This window comes from Cydia pomonella, chromosome 8 (assembly GCF_033807575.1).
Source record: "Cydia pomonella isolate Wapato2018A chromosome 8, ilCydPomo1, whole genome shotgun sequence".
In the NCBI taxonomy this organism is placed as follows: domain Eukaryota; kingdom Metazoa; phylum Arthropoda; class Insecta; order Lepidoptera; family Tortricidae; genus Cydia; species Cydia pomonella.
In genome coordinates this window covers 1,960,598-1,976,918 of record NC_084710.1, presented here as the reverse complement: position 1 = coordinate 1,976,918, position 16,321 = coordinate 1,960,598, and the positions used below count along the sequence as shown (strand labels likewise).

Here is a 16,321-nt window from a genome sequence, read left to right as displayed (position 1 = left end):
ATCAATTTCCAATAACCCGTCAGCATCGAGCCGAGATAATTTCAAATCAAATCGCATTGATCTCACATCGTCAAAATATTCAAATTTTACGCCTTTTTTTACCTAGTGCAGTTTTAAACTTTAAGAGGTAGATTTTATGACATAAAATCGCTTGAAAATTTGTGTATCAAGTGAAAATATCGCACGCTGTACGCTAATATCATCTGTCACGTATCAAGTCTTCTCTCTGATGTAAAACAGTATTTTTTTACTTATTTTCTTTTGTGTCACCCCTGAGATGTATCGAATGTTATAAGGTGTCTTATGAGTTCGACAGTTCCATTAGAGTTAGTGTCGGTTACGCCCGCGGGATTGGGGAGAATTTTAAATTTTTCAGAGAGACATGTAACCTGAGTGTAATGAAAAGTGCTCAAGTCAACATTTATGACGGGAATATGTTGGTGCGTATTTTCAAAAGATGTACCATCCTACATTTTCTATTAGAGAATTCTCATAGAATGGAAGACGATAGTGATAGATTGGCCTTCATCAACGTAAAACCCCCTGTTCGCATTGTTACGTAACTCAATGTAAGAATTAAGGTTTCAATTTTGATCAGGAATACTAGATAAAACCATATATATTAAGTATGACTCACGCTAGAACGGTCCCGGTCGGGGCCGTGTCTGACACTTCATTTTCTATAGAATGATGATCACAGATCACCCGTTATACAAAGTCTAATTATTTAGGTTAGTCGGCTAAGGGGGCGATTTAAAAACACCTTATTATCAAAATAAGAAGCAGAATCACTCTAACTAAATAGCACATATAACACAGACTTCACAAAGGCAAACAAGAAATAACCGTCAATTTTAAGCACCAAACTTAATCACATTCACATCACAACGCCCGTAAAGATAGCTAACCGCAGATTTAAAAGCATAATGAACTCCAAACCGCAGTGAAAGGGCAAACGACCCCCATTCCCCGTTATCAGTCGGAAAACTTTACATCATACCCAATGAGGGAAATAACCGATCTGTGACAGGAATGCTCGCTCTATTCCTTTCCTTTGACGCTTTCAACGCCCTTCTTTACCATGTTTTACTAATGCAGTCTGAACCCTAACCTCTCAGTTTTAAGGTTGTTTACCTTTTATAATGTTGACGGACGCAAGCGCAATTTGGCTAGGTGTTTTATCGTGCAGCGCCACAGTTTCCGGGCGCGCTGAATGCCGCCTTGTCAGCGGAAGTAGTAAAGCCTTCCGCAGACAGCGAAATGTGTCGCTGCGCCTTTTTATTTTGCTTTTGCGTTCTTGTTTAGATTTTTTGTCGTTGGTTTGAATGTTTTTGGTATTTTAAGCCTGCATTTAAATTTAGTAATTGTGTATTTTACGGAGGTGAAAAACGAGTTTCGTAAATTGTGTCCAGTACCCCTAGTGTAACTTTGATCGACATCATAACGTGACGAACGCGTTTGCGTTAAGTCTCATTTTGTATAGGATTTTGAGGTTCCAAAACGTCCCGCTTGGCGCGCTCTTTCGAAATCCAATACAAAATGAGACTAAACGCAAACGCGTACGTCACGTTTGGAAATCGAATTTATTTACACTAGGGGTACAGATCTTACATTAGGTGTATTATGACCCTGTATGATTAAGATATTCAAGGCTCAATACATAAATAATATTAGCTAACTACAAATACACATATTTGCATATACATAACATAGACACAGACTGGGCTGCATGGAGACCAGATAGTCACGGTCCTCAGACATAACGGAACGACTAGAAATAAAAAGACAGATATACTTATATAATACATGCTCGTATACTGCATACTGTTCAGCATGAAGCATTACACAAATAGATATAATTATATGAATACCATATTAATCAAGTAATAATAATGTATTCCTTAGCTTACAATCTAGAATAAATAGATTATGCTAAGTAAAAAAAATTGAACTTTGTAACTAACTTTATTATAATAAACAGTTTTTTTTATATAACACCTTAAAACTCTCGCGTTTAGTATGCATATTTATGTCCTTAACGGGTCTGACTCGATTAAATTATTTTACCTTTTATCCGACGTTTCAACCAGGTTGCACTAGTGGTCACGGAAGATTGACGGCTCAGGAAAATGTCAATGGAGATATTGGTAAACAACACTAAACTAACCGATATTAGTTAATATAAAATATAAATGTTCGGGGTAGACACATAAATTGATTTACCCGTTTTTTAAATGTTTATTGTCCACGGCATGACACGCAACACTAACAATATCCGCACACAGGTCCGAAGATAGATCCCTTGGTTTCAACGTCACTGGTCCCCAAGTTAACGTGACCACAGCTAGTGCACCTGGCTGAAACGTCAGATAAAAGGTACAAATAGACATCACGTATCAAAGAGCATATAATCACTACGTGTCACGTATAAGGAAGGCCTGTATCAAATTAAATATCCGCTACAACTACTTTTATCGACAAGCACAAAAAAATCCTATAATCCTGTGTGTATAGGCATATTGTTGGGATAAGGTCAACTCGGCGAAGACCGGCATACTTTATTTAAAAAGAACTTAATTGACAAATTTTAGCTATCCTGTTGCCTGAAAGTAAAATTTTCTGAAATTAGTTGATAAAATATTTCGTTGGTTTCTAATTAAACTTGCCAAATTCTCATTTAAGGCATCGGATAGTGAAATAAACACTCGTTTTTAAAACACGTCGCAATGGACGAACTCAGCGCCAATGTCGGCTAAGATCGTCTAATGGCGAATTTACCTACACATAGGCAACCTACGTAATTATAGATGTTTGTACGAGTGCGAACTACAATAACAAGTGAATGTAGACTCTAATATGTCAAGAATAGGGTTTATTATGGCTGATTTCATGCAAAGTTTCGTTTGTCGGGTAAGACCGGCATACATCGCCATACAGGGGTCGAAAACACGCAGGTAAGTATTAATAAAACAATGAGATCAAACATTGAGATCAATACAAATGTATTTTAATCAATACAATTCTTAAGTAAAATACTAAACGAGTATTGATTTAAGTACTCTTAAAAATTGAGGCCAAGAATACCACAAAAAGTAGCAAATGTATATTGCATTGAAATGGAAATGATAACATTCATCAGTGAAATAAACTGCTGATTCATATAAACTATTTCGAGGTAGACAGACACAAAATGCTTAACAGCTGACCAAGGTTGGTCCCTTACTGTTTTCACCTTTAAGATATGGCATTTTTAGTCTCACGATCTTAAATTCCATGGCGACTGCTCTATCAAGAATTTTATAAGTATGTCCATTGTCCACGACCTTTTCTTGTCACATTTTGAGCAAGTATACTAGTTAACTATATATTATATACTAGTGGCTCTGTGAGCTGTTGACGCGTTAAGTTTAGAAAATGTTAAAATGATAAATATCATTATCACAGTTAAACTCATAATAGTCATAAGCGCCATAGACATTATTGGCGCTTAAGTTCTTTATGAAATTCTACATTTAAAAAAAAAAAACGAAAATAAGATCGACAAAAAAGTCTATTAAATCTTAAAATCTGGCCACAAAATTTCACGAGAATCGGTTGAGAGTTGCGACCTGTAGAGCATGCAAAATGCCCGAGTCAAAACGTAGATCTTCGCTAACGCTACGGTCAATAATAAATAAATAAAAAAATACAGAAAAGGTTGGCAACTTCTGAAAACGGTAAAGACCGGCATATGACGATATTAGCCTCCAAACTTTTGACGGACTTCGACACTACTACATTTTGAGGTTAGTTTTTTTCCACCAGAAATATCTTCGTGATATAACCAGTTTAAGGTTATTGTAATATAATATTCATATAAATACATTAATAAAGAATAGACTTACCTGTATCGATCTTAAAAACACTTCAGTATAATCACTTAAAAAATTTTTTTACGACAGCGTGTTGTACTCCTAATACGAGTTGCCAACCTGACTAAACTTGAAAGGCCGGTTTTTCTCTTCATGCTAAAGGTAGCGCCATCTGTGTAAATTTATAAGAACTAGAACTGTTTTATCATTACGTAAATTGTGTTGCCATCCTCGTAGCTGTACAGAATTTGCTGTAATTCTTGTTAGACGGCCTTCGCCGGCAGACGGTCTTCGCCGAGTTGACCTTATTACCGGATTATTGTAAGGATCATAATTTATAAATAACTTATATTTTAACTATTTTTACTATTATTTATGATATTGACTCTTACTTGTCACTGGTTCCCGCCATTTTGAATTGTTGTAAAAAGGCGGGTAAGCAGTGACAAGTGGCCAGTTCGAGTACGGACAAGTTATAGTGAAGACGTCTAGGAATATTTATTGTAAATTGGTTATTATTAGGTTTGTAATAAACGAATAAACTTAAAATACTGGGTGTTTATTTAGTGATCTGCGATTTCAGGGTTGGTCTCATAGTAAAAGTAGCTCAGTATGACCTATATTATATATAATACATATATTCACCCCGTAAATTATTGCAGGTGAATCAATAAACAACCTCGTTTCCATCATCAATCCGGTAATATCCCAACATCTACACAACAATATGTATGCCTAGTTCATAACATAAATAAAATCAGCTGTCACAAAAAATGCTAAAAACCCAGTTTAGTTTCAAGCGATGTAGACGTTGAGCAGCGTTGTATCAAGTTGCCGATAGATGTCTCTGGGGGTCTCATAATGCCACGCCGAAATGTGTCCACAATATAATGCTACATGAACAGTATTTTAACTCTTAGTTACAGCAGGTGTTATTTAAATTCATAGATACGTCACAAGTAAGCTGCACTATTTTGCCCGCCACGATTTATTGTATGGTTCGGATACATGAGGTATTACTGCTGCAAATATCGAAAATCCGGCAGCAACATCGATCTTAACATTTGCGGTAGCAATACTGCTGGTGCAGTCCGAATATGAACAGTAACTGAGTTTTATCGCATACAAGTACAAGAGGCCTCCTTTGAACATTTTATATGATTCAAAAAGTTCTTATATCTTAACGAATAAAAGAAATTACATGATGAATAAATTCTTTTTTTGGTAGCTAAATTAGCAGCGGTAACTTTCTTTTGCTAGCTCTACGTCGGTACTTACTATGTAGGTAATTGAATAATAATAATATGAGTTTGCTTGAGTAGTTATCCTAGCTAATAACGTGGGAACGATCCAGATGTTAACCGACGGCACGTTATTGTACTGAGGCGATTATATGCAGTAGACACTCGGTAATGGCACATGAAATTTTCCCCTTATGCGGAATTGTTGGTACTCCCGGATTTTTCGATTTGTATGGGAAATAAAAGCTTCATATAAAAAATAAACTCTACATATCAAAATATGCAACTTGTCCTATTTTTAATCCAGCATTCAGCTGCGTAAATTGTCGGATTATACAGCGGGTCACTTGAGTCGTCAATCGACAGACTACAGCGCTTTCCGGATTGGCCAGGGCCAGAGTACCGAGACTACCGAGTGCCTACTGTACTGGAAAATAATCATAACTATGACGTCGCTTCGCATGTCCTACTGAACGGCCCCGCAGGGAATACACCTACCGCGTTATGAGCTTAATTATTTCGCTGCTGTAGTCCTCTAGGAACCGCAGGGGTACAATTAAAAAAATATGGAAATTTTGTTTTTTATACAATCTTCTGGTGTCAAAAGTACAAATGCAAAAGGACTTAAATTTGCAGAATCGAAAAATTGGACACCAATCTGATATTTCAATATGTCACACAGAACACTGGCTAAGCCAGGCTGGATGGAGACAGGCCAAACAGGCCATGGCCGGCCATCAACGGAAGATTCACGAAGTCGTTCCATCAACTCTATAAGGTATGATTAAGGATGGTAACCAGTGTCATAATAGGTCATTGATCATTTAACAAACATCTTTCTAAGGGCGTCCGCACGCTGGCTGGCACGGAGCAGGTGAGCGGGTTATTGAAAAATAGTACTGATCAACGCTTACTGTGCGCCCGCTCCGTACACGCACCCGCGCCAGCTAGCGGATGCCCTAATACAGGTGATATGCGTGTTGGAATTAACGAAAGTAGGTAAATCTATCTTACTCTAACAAGTATATTTTTATACTTTCTCTTGCACACATGTAAACTATTGAATAAAAAACAACAGCCCATAGTTCTTAATCTTAATGACTTCTTCGCTTGTACTTTTTAGTCCCTTGGTAGCTATGAATAGGAGCACATCTTGCCTTAAAATGTTGCGATAATAAATTCCAACTCTAATATCCCATGTGTTTTTTTAATAAATAGCCCAAATCCAGTAGGCATAAGCTTACAGACAGTCCTCTTTGACGAGGTGGTATGGAGACAGAAGAGACAAAATCTTCAATTTCGTCTTCCAACCTTTTAGATAAAAAGTCCACTTCGGCGAGACCACCAGTGGTCGCAGAACAAAGGAAACGAAACTAACCCCCCGTTTTAAAACTCACATTAGGAGCAGTGGCGCTGGGAGCTAATAAAAGAGATAACAGCGGTAGATCACATTTTAGCGCAAAGTATCGCGGGCGACAAATCGGCCGAAATGAGCCATTCGGAGCTGGAAGTACTGCCATTTATAAAGAGCGCGCACTTATGACCTGTGCCGCAAGGGACGAGAGAGAGAGAGGCAGAAAACCCGGCTATTGCGGACTCACTCATGGTTACTTTTTAGTATTCGTTGTTATAGCGGCAACAGAAATACATCATCTGTGAAAATTTCAAATATCTATCACCGTTTATAAGATACAGCCTGGTGATAGACGGACGGACGGACAGCGGAGTCTTATTAGTAATAGGGTCCCGTTTCCCGTTTGGTTACAGTGAACGGTATGAACGTGACCATTGTTGACTGACACCAGTTTTGTATCAAAAGACCTTCCGCAAAACCGCACCCTCAAATCTTGGTTTCCAACTCATTTGGATAAATGATATACTACTTAATGCTTATTAATGTTTAATATTCCCCCCAAAACGACCAGTTTCCTGAGACTCACCACCACTGACAAGACGGTCCACTGTAGTATAGAGCTCTAACTACGCTATAGCCATGCGTTTGCAAGAAAGTGCAAATTAGTTAAGCAGTATTACAAACTTCTCTGAAAATCGCTTTTCGGTCTTTTAGCTCCATAAATTAACCCCACGATCGATCCTGCGCTGGCAGCATGGTTGCAGTTTTATCATTTGTCACCATGTCTGTCACGTTCTAACAACTATGTAAGTGCGAAAGTGACGGGCTTAGTGACAGGCGTTAAAAAGCGACCGTGCTATCGCCCCTGCTCATGTTAGAACGTAAAAAATACTATTACAAATTTAAATGTAAATGAGCTATAAGTAAAATTATCGTGGAATAAATTATCAAAAAAAATAATATCGAAAAGCCGGGGCCTCTAGCCAGCCTGCAGGAGTGTTCCAAGTTGAATGTAAGAACTTCACTTCACTCTCTTGTTCTAAGATTTGTACAGTCAGCTGCATGCTGCAAAAATATGTATCGAGAGAATCGTCTCATAAATATGGTACTACGCTCTTATTACACTGGAATAAGATGCTATGGGACATATTTTTGAGTAAGATGTGTACACCCATATTTTTACACTTGACTGTACAATGACATGTTATCTCATGGAATGTACGCCAACAGCTTGCAGTCTACTCTTTCTCATTATATACGAGATGCGTCCACTGGTCAGATACCGCTCCGCTTATAACCTAGGCCACGCCGCCAACAACAATATTTCAAGGCGGCGGACATTTTTATAGGTATTTAGCGAAAACGTCGCTCCTACAGGCCAATTTGCAAGTTGTTGGCGCGATAAATCGCCCCGAGCGCACTTCGTAGCAAAAAGTGCAATTTCTATATATACTTAAGCCAAATATATTTATGCATTTAAATGTTTTTTCTATAAGAACGAGTGTAAATAAGCACATGGCACGCATACTAGTGAAAAAGAAATTTGAAATATCACACAATATCCTATTGAACGCCAAACCACAGAATAAGTAATAATAGTACTACCGAACAGAAAGGAAACTTCCTACAAAACCGAAGTTTGACATCAATTCAGGGTCGAATCATGTTGTCTCTTTCTAATGATTGGAACTATCCCTTTCGGATATTTAGGGTTGTCAAAATTCAAGTCATTATCTTATCTGTGGTCGTGCACGCAAAGGGACGTCAAGTTTTGCCAACCCTAATAATTGCTCGGAGCAATGCTGAGCCGAACGGAGCCGAAAACGCCCGAACGCTCTAGTTTCCTCCCCCTGGCTAAACTACATCGTGAGTCAGAGCCGTGCAGTCATCATATGGTTCGGTCTTTAACCCAAAAAAAGATGACCTTAAAAAAGAAAAAAAATTGAAAACGTTATGCTTCCGGCAGGACTTGAACCCGCAACCTCAGCAATCTTAACCAATTGAGCTATGGAAGCCTACCAGGAGCTCGCAAATCTTTCCATTTCTATGTATCCCTCTCTCATCTCCCATCTTAAATGCCGGCAACGCACTTACAACCCCACTGGTGTTGCGGCTGTCCATGGGCGGCGGTGATCGCATACTATCAGATGATCCGCCTGATCGTTTGCCTCCTATAACATAAAAATATATGTATTCCTGTCAATTTCATAACATATGTACTTAGATTTTACGCAGTTTATGCAGCTTGGACTTGTCATTAGAATTGTACATTGCAATATATATACGAGTAGCTGTGTGAAATAACTATTAAATGAACAATTTTTAAAGCCATATATCCATATATACTAAAAATCATTTTGGAAAAGAGCTGAAACTCTTCAAACGGCTAGATCGATTTCTATCAAACATTACTAAGAACCACCGCAAGGAAACACGCTTTCAATTTAAAAAGACGCATCGAAATCGGTCCATCCTTTTAGTGGGGTCGTTATAGGACAATACCAATATTTTTTTCATTAAAGCATGAGACTTGGCACGCTTGTTACTAAGGTGGACCAGAGTCGAAAACACCCGGGAGGCAGCGGGAGACACCCCTCTAGGGGGGAGGGGGAGGGGGTGAAGTTTTCCTACGCCGCGCGCACTGTTGGTCGTTATAACTACTAAACTATAGCTACTAGGGCAAGTGTGGTATCATTTTCGGATAAATAAAAGATGGTCAATCATTTTCTAAAACAAAAAAAACACCTTTACATAGAAAAAAATTGAAATACGGCCCAAAATCTAAAATCTTTTGAGTAAAAAAAATCTTTCAAGGTCAATAAATTTTTAATGATTACCGATATCGGATTAAAAAATATATATTTAAAAAGGCGCATTAATACAGATTCCAAAAATATAAGTAACATTGCAAATATTTAAGAAAAAAATTGTTTAAAAAAATATAGAACACCGCGCGGCAGAGTCGTAAAAAATTCTTAGCCAATTATGAACATCAAAAACGAGTTTTACAGTACATATGGGGCTACTTTATAGCACTAGTGCGAGAAGTAGCATATTATGTTACTGTGTCGAACATTTAAAGGGCCATATGTACTGTAAAACGTTGTACGATACATGTGCGAATAGGTAATTCGCAACTCGTGTCGATTTAAAACACTCCCTTCGGTCGTGTTTTAATTTATCGCCACTCGTTTCGAATTTCCTATTTTTCGCACTTGTATCGTAATGTACTATTATAGGTTGCTAGTGTCCTGTAAGCTGTAACTAATAAGGATGGAGTTTTCATTAGATATAGTATATCATCATATCAGCTCATATATGTCCCCACCGAGGGGCTCGAGCCTACCCTGCATTAGGGTGATCGGGCCTTAGTCGATCACGCGAGCCCAGTGCGGGTTGGTCGACTTCACACACAAGCTTCGAGTTTCCTCGCAGCCGTGTGCAGGTTTCCTCACGATGTTTTCCTTCACCGTAAGAGCGTCGAATAAACGTACATATGAAATCGAGATTCGAAAACACATTGGTATGCGGCCAGGATTCGAACCACGACCTCCCGCACAGGAGGTAGCGGTCTTAAGCATTACGCCACCGACGCTCTCTATATATAGTATATAGCTCAATTTTAATAATTATTTGATAGAAGACATTTTTTATCGTGTGTATAAGCATATTTAAACTTATGGCTCAGCTGGGCACGATTTCAAGTGACCCAAAATCTATAAATAAATTAAACAAACAGTATAGAATTTTACTTAAAAATGTTTATTATTTACATTGTCCCCCACAATCGCAAAGCTCCGTGCACTTAAGTTGCCGCTGAAAGCACCGGCACCTCGAGCCGCCGCACCTCTTTTTGCATCTGCACCGGATCATTTCCAGGCATGCATCTGCAGCTACGGGCAAGTCTGTCCATGTAGGTTGCCAGCTTTCACTGACTTTTCTCCATCCCCAGTTAGATGGACAGGGAAGATTTTGATTCGGTGACATCTGACCCCATGCATGGACTGCTTGGAACACTGCCCGCAGGAAATGCTGGTATAGAGCAGCTTTCGTCGGAGGTATATTCTCCAATTGGCGGTCTTTTTTCGAGAATAGGTGCTTTCGGGCTTCGTTTACGGTTGTAAATGAACTGGCTCTAAACAAAACAAAAAATTAGTTACTAGACTATTTTATTGTATTGCTAGTTTTAAAAAGTGCTTATTACCTGTCATATAAAATGACGACAAACTTTTCGATTACTGTAAACGCCTCGCTAGTACTCCCCTCATATGCTGCCAGAAACCCTTCTGTGGCATTGGGAAATGCGTTCCATGCATCTATTGCACTTTTTTTTCCTTTCCCGTTAAAATAGGACACAGTATCACAACCTGTGAAGGCATGGAACAGGGGGAGGACTTTCGCTTTTTGTGGCCCTGTAAAAGAAAATAATATGTTTTGCCCGAAAGCACCTATTCTCGAAAAAAGACCGCTAATTGGAGAATATACCTCCGACGAAAGCTGCTCTATACCAGCATTTCCTGCGGGCAGTGTTCCAAGCAGTCCATGTATGGGGTCAGATGTCACCGAATCAAAATCTTCCCTGTCCATCTAACTGGGGATGGAGAAAAGTCAGTGAAAGCTGGCAACCTACATGGACAGACTTGCCCGTAGCTGCAGATGCATGCCTGGAAATGATCCGGTGCAGATGCAAAAAGAGGTGCGGCGGCTCGAGGTGCCGGTGCTTTCAGCGGCAACTTAAGTGCACGGAGCTTTGCGATTGTGGGGGACAATGTAAATAATAAACATTTTTAAGTAAAATTCTATACTGTTTGTTTAATTTCTTTATAGATTTTGGGTCACTTGAAATCGTGCCCAGCTGAGCCATAAGTTTAAATATGCTTATAAACACGATAAAAAATGTCTTCTATCAAATAATTATTAAAATTGAGCTATATACTATATATAGAGAGCGTCGGTGGCGTAATGCTTAAGACCGCTACCTCCTGTGCGGGAGGTCGTGGTTCGAATCCTGGCCGCATACCAATGTGTTTTCGAATCTCGATTTCATATGTACGTTTATTCGACGCTCTTACGGTGAAGGAAAACATCGTGAGGAAACCTGCACACGGCTGCGAGGAAACTCGAAGCTTGTGTGTGAAGTCGACCAACCCGCACTGGGCTCGCGTGATCGACTAAGGCCCGATCACCCTAATGCAGGGTAGGCTCGAGCCCCTCGGTGGGGACATATATGAGCTGATATGATGATATACTATATCTAATGAAAACTCCATCCTTATTAGTTACAGCTTACAGGACACTAGCAACCTATAATAGTACATTACGATACAAGTGCGAAAAATAGGAAATTCGAAACGAGTGGCGATAAATTAAAACACGACCGAAGGGAGTGTTTTAAATCGACACGAGTTGCGAATTACCTATTCGCACATGTATCGTACAACGTTTTACAGTACATATGGCCCTTTAAATGTTCGACACAGTAACATAATATGCTATTTCTCGCACTAGTGCTATAAAGTAGCCCCATATGTACTGTAAAACTCGTTTTTGATGTTCATAATTGGCTAAGAATTTTTTACGACTCTGCCGCGCGGTGTTCTATATTTTTTTAAACAATTTTTTTCTTAAATATTTGCAATGTTACTTATATTTTTGGAATCTGTATTAATGCGCCTTTTTAAATATATTTTTTTTAATCCGATATCGGTAATCATTAACAATTTATTGACCTTGAAAGATTTTTTTTACTCAAAAGATTTTAGATTTTGGGCCGTATTTCAATTTTTTTCTATGTAAAGGTGTTTTTTTTGTTTTAGAAAATGATTGACCATCTTTTATTTATCCGAAAATGATACCACACTTGCCCTAGTAGCTATAGTTAAGTAGTTATAACGACCAACAGTGCGCGCGGCGTAGGAAAACTTCACCCCCTCCCCCTCCCCCCTAGAGGGGTGTCTCCCTCTGCCTCCCGGGCGTTTTCGACTCTGGTCCACCTTAGTAACAAGTGTGCCAAGTCTCATGCTTTAATGAGAAAAATATTGGTTCCCATACATTGAGTGCACCTAAAAACCCCACTATTTGGAGAGCCACGATGCCACAGCCAGATATACATCGGCGGTAAACATATACACCCCTCTTTATGCGTCGGGGGTTAACCTTTTGAACGCTTTCTCTCTCGCATCAAAATCTCAACTATTGAGAAACGAATTTAAACCTTATCTGTCAACAGTACGAGTATAATTGCTTTGACAGCGTCTGCCATATGTCTGCCATGCAGTGCCGGATTAAGACATTTTGATGCCCTAAGCATTTCTAGACTATGGTGCCCCCTCATCAAGAGTACATTGAATTTTCTTGTTAAATTGAGTGACGTTTATTGCCGCATTACTGCTGAGAATAGAATTTTCAATCCAACACATCATTTTATCACGGAAATTGACAGTACTGCAGCAGTAATGTTCCAACAGTATGTAAGGTCAAGTGTTAGCAAATGTTGTGCTTCGCATAAGGCCGGAGGCGAGCCAACCAATGTCCAAGTGTGAGAAGACATAAAAGGCATAGGCCGTTCTCCGCACAGGGTTTTGCAACCTCTAGAGCTTTCCTGCGAAGCTCATTCATGTGAGAGCAAAGGCAGAGCTTCAGTAGGAGCTTAGCCATTAGGGGACTTAATAGGGTAAGATTTAAAATTACCACTGACCCGATGTTTCAAAAACTGCGTTGTCCCCATGGTCTCGGAAAAGACTGGGTAAAGTCGACATCAGTATCTTGACGTTGGAGGTAATTTTAGAACTTAATCAAACGCGATTAAGTCCCGTTTTCTTAAATAATAATATGTCACAATTAGGCCAATAAAATCAGTTTTTTTTTCGAATTTGGTCCTAAAATGCGTGTAATCCGAGTTTGCTCCATTCCTGGAGGTGTGCATAAATGTTTCCTCTTTTTCAGTTTTTTTGCTTGAAAATCGAAAACGGTACGTCCGGCGTAAAATTTGTTCTAATTATGATTAAAACTGATATCTGAGGATCCGAAATGTAATTTAATTATGTTCTTGTAATAAAACATTGATTTATTGAAGGTATGATGAGTAATATGTATTCCTAGTCTAAATTGTATAAAAAGGTCGACATTTTTTATTTTTGGTAAAATCATGTTAAAAATCCAAAAACGCGTTCTTACCAGTGTCTAATCCACGAACTGTCCTATGTCCTTCAAAATCAAGTGGTTTCGAAAGGAAAAAAATATCTCCTAAGAATCCCAAAATGTATGCCCCCTGGGATGGAGCAAACTTGGATTACACGCATTTAGAATGAAATTAAAGTATTAAAACATTTTCCAGCTTGCTGGGAATTAATTCCTCAAAACGCTATTTTTGGATTTAATTTGATTGGCCTAAATCGTGAAAGTTTAAATCAGTGTTTTTAAAGGCAAAGTATAAGGCTGAGCTTTTCATAAGGCTGAACGCGCGGAGCGTTCGATCTGCGCTTACGGATGAGGCATGGATGAGGCCAAAGGTCGAGCTGGAAGAAAGCATTTGAATTTGACTACTGGCGAGGTATGAATGGCTGAACGTCCGGAGCGTCCGATCGCGGTGGGTTATCATACAATACAACTGATGGCGAGGCAGGGGCGTAGCTACCGCCGTATCTGCCGTATCAATTATACGGGGCCCCCGGGCCACGGGGGCCCCCAACGTACGTTTTTGTGAGAAATCTTTACCCTTCCTAAGGGCCCCCAAACAAATTTTTATACGGGGCCCCGCCAAGGCACGCTACGCCACTGTGGCGAGGTGTGAGCAAGGCAGAAGGCCCAGCTTCGAGAGAGGACAGCTTAGATTTGGATCCATGTTAAGTGAAAGTAAGGCAGTTTGCACAATGTAGAAGGCCTAGCGTCGCATAAGACCTAACGGCGAACTGCAAAAGAGTGGCTTGAAATCATTGATATAAGTAAAAGGGGTAGATATGTGACGTTAATAGTTGACAAAACTAAAATCTGGTCCAGCACCCATACATTTGCAAATACTACACACCATTATAATGTACATGTGCACAACGAGCAACAAGGATAACCAAATATAGTTAACAGTGCTGCGCAAGCGAGACCCCTATATTTTGCGTATTCCTCGAGGTGCAACAAAGAAAAACAAATAACATTATACAAATGTGTAGGCGAGACGTACATACTTCTTACATTGTCGTCTTAAAGTGATATTAAATCATTTCGATTTTTAAAAAATATCAATGATTTGATATTACCTAATCTTAGACCGTCTCTCTCAAGCAAATATCTGAGCGAGCGAGTTACACTGAGATTAATATCAAATTATTGACTATCATATTTTTAAAGCATGAAATTGACCCTCGTTTTTAACCTCTGAAACCCTGGTCGACTATTCACTATGTTCAACTAACGTGTCGCCTCGAGAAAACCAGTATAACGATATGATCTCAGTTGATAGGGATCTCGAGGTTTCAGGGTTTCACTTCTGATGGTTTTTCGGAAAAGACAGGTACGCTTGACAAGAGCCAATATTGTAATCACTGGTAATTCGTAGTTACTCCTGGTATTTATATATTCCAATCGTTCACCGAGCGCACGACTCAAGAGAACCAATATAAAAGTGTGAACCTTGTTTATTTATAGCTACGATACGTATACGGATTCACTTATATTGGACAAGTTGTAAGTCATGGGAATAAGCGCCTTCAACGTCGGTCTTTATTAGGTAGCGTCAGGAAACAAATATTTATAGAATATATACGAAATTAAAATAAATAGGTACTTTATTTATTTTATGGAAAATAATTATTTTTTCGCTAACACACTAAATAAAATATGTAAAACCGTATGTATTTTATATGTAAAACCAATAGTTTATCTATACAATTAAAAAAAATATGCGTAGAGGGCGGTATAAAAAGGAAAATTATAATGTATGGAGAGAAAAAAATTGTATCAAAAACGAAACCGAACATCATTTTTAATTTTCACAATTCAACGCTAGGCATTTCCACTGCTGCGGCTCGTTTTAAAATAGAAACAAGTTAAAGTTTTTTCTCTAAACATAATAGTTTTAATTTTTTAACGTTCATACTCATTTTTAGTCAAAAAATTTGCCAAAAGTTATATTTTTTTAAATCATTCCCTATCGAAGGCGAAATTAGCAATGTCCCACTTTTCTCGATTTGAGACGGCAGCGTGCCCTTACATTAGAATGTTCAATTTAAAGTATTCGTTCTGATTTTCATCGTTTTCATTTTCATCACCTTAGTTGCTCTACAAAGAGGACAAATTAAAACAAATACTCAAACGGTAAATACGTAGTTAGGGAGTTTCGTTCTGTTTATAATCAGCAGTTCCACTACACTAATTGCCAGTTTTTGGATGAAAATGCTTAATTTGTAAACAAAAACCACAAAAATCACTATATGTGTACCTATAAGACTTTAAATGTTCCCTCAATTCTTCATGGATTCCATCATTAGAACTTTGAACCCGGGACGGGACCATCGGCTTTATAGGCAGGGTCACTGCTCACTAGGCCAGACCAGTCGTCATACATTTTACTTGACAAATAGAGATGATTATTATTTATTTCTTTTGTTTATGATAAAAGGTTAAATTTGATTGATCTAATATCTGTTCTAAATATTTTTACACAGTTTTCAACATACATAAATACATCTTAAAACTACACTATAACTCGCATATTAAAATTGTAAATCTAGCTCTCGTTAAAAATGTTGTCCATAGTTTTCCTATTGTTGTACAAGTACTATTTAGTAATTTTTGATGGACTATTCCCGATATTTGGATTTCAAGTTAATGCAAGATATTGTTTTAACAATACTATCAGAAAAACTGAATTTTTGGTTAAC

At 38.5% G+C, this 16,321-nt stretch overlaps 1 protein-coding gene across 1 annotated transcript; it reads right to left on the bottom strand.

Annotated features, from left to right (window-relative positions):
* Window positions 1-10,187: 10,187 nt before the first annotated feature.
* On the bottom strand, window positions 10,188-11,903 carry LOC133520368 (uncharacterized). The gene is made up of 2 exons (XM_061854748.1): window positions 10,651-11,903; window positions 10,188-10,581 (listed from the first exon to the last, which is right to left on the bottom strand). Exons 1-2 carry the CDS (start codon window positions 11,031-11,033, stop codon window positions 10,212-10,214), a joined length of 753 nt encoding a protein of 250 aa, XP_061710732.1. The 5' UTR covers window positions 11,034-11,903; the 3' UTR covers window positions 10,188-10,211.
* Window positions 11,904-16,321: the final 4,418 nt, after the last annotated feature.

Bases quoted from the DNA above. Each gene is read 5' to 3' on its own strand.
- LOC133520368 (XM_061854748.1), bottom strand. From the start codon at position 11,033: ATGGACAGGGAAGATTTTGATTCGGTGACATCTGACCCCATACATGGA. The intron at 10,582-10,650 runs GTAATAAGCACT...TGTTTTGTTTAG, and splicing joins GTCGTCATTTTATATGACAG to AGCCAGTTCATTTACAACCG.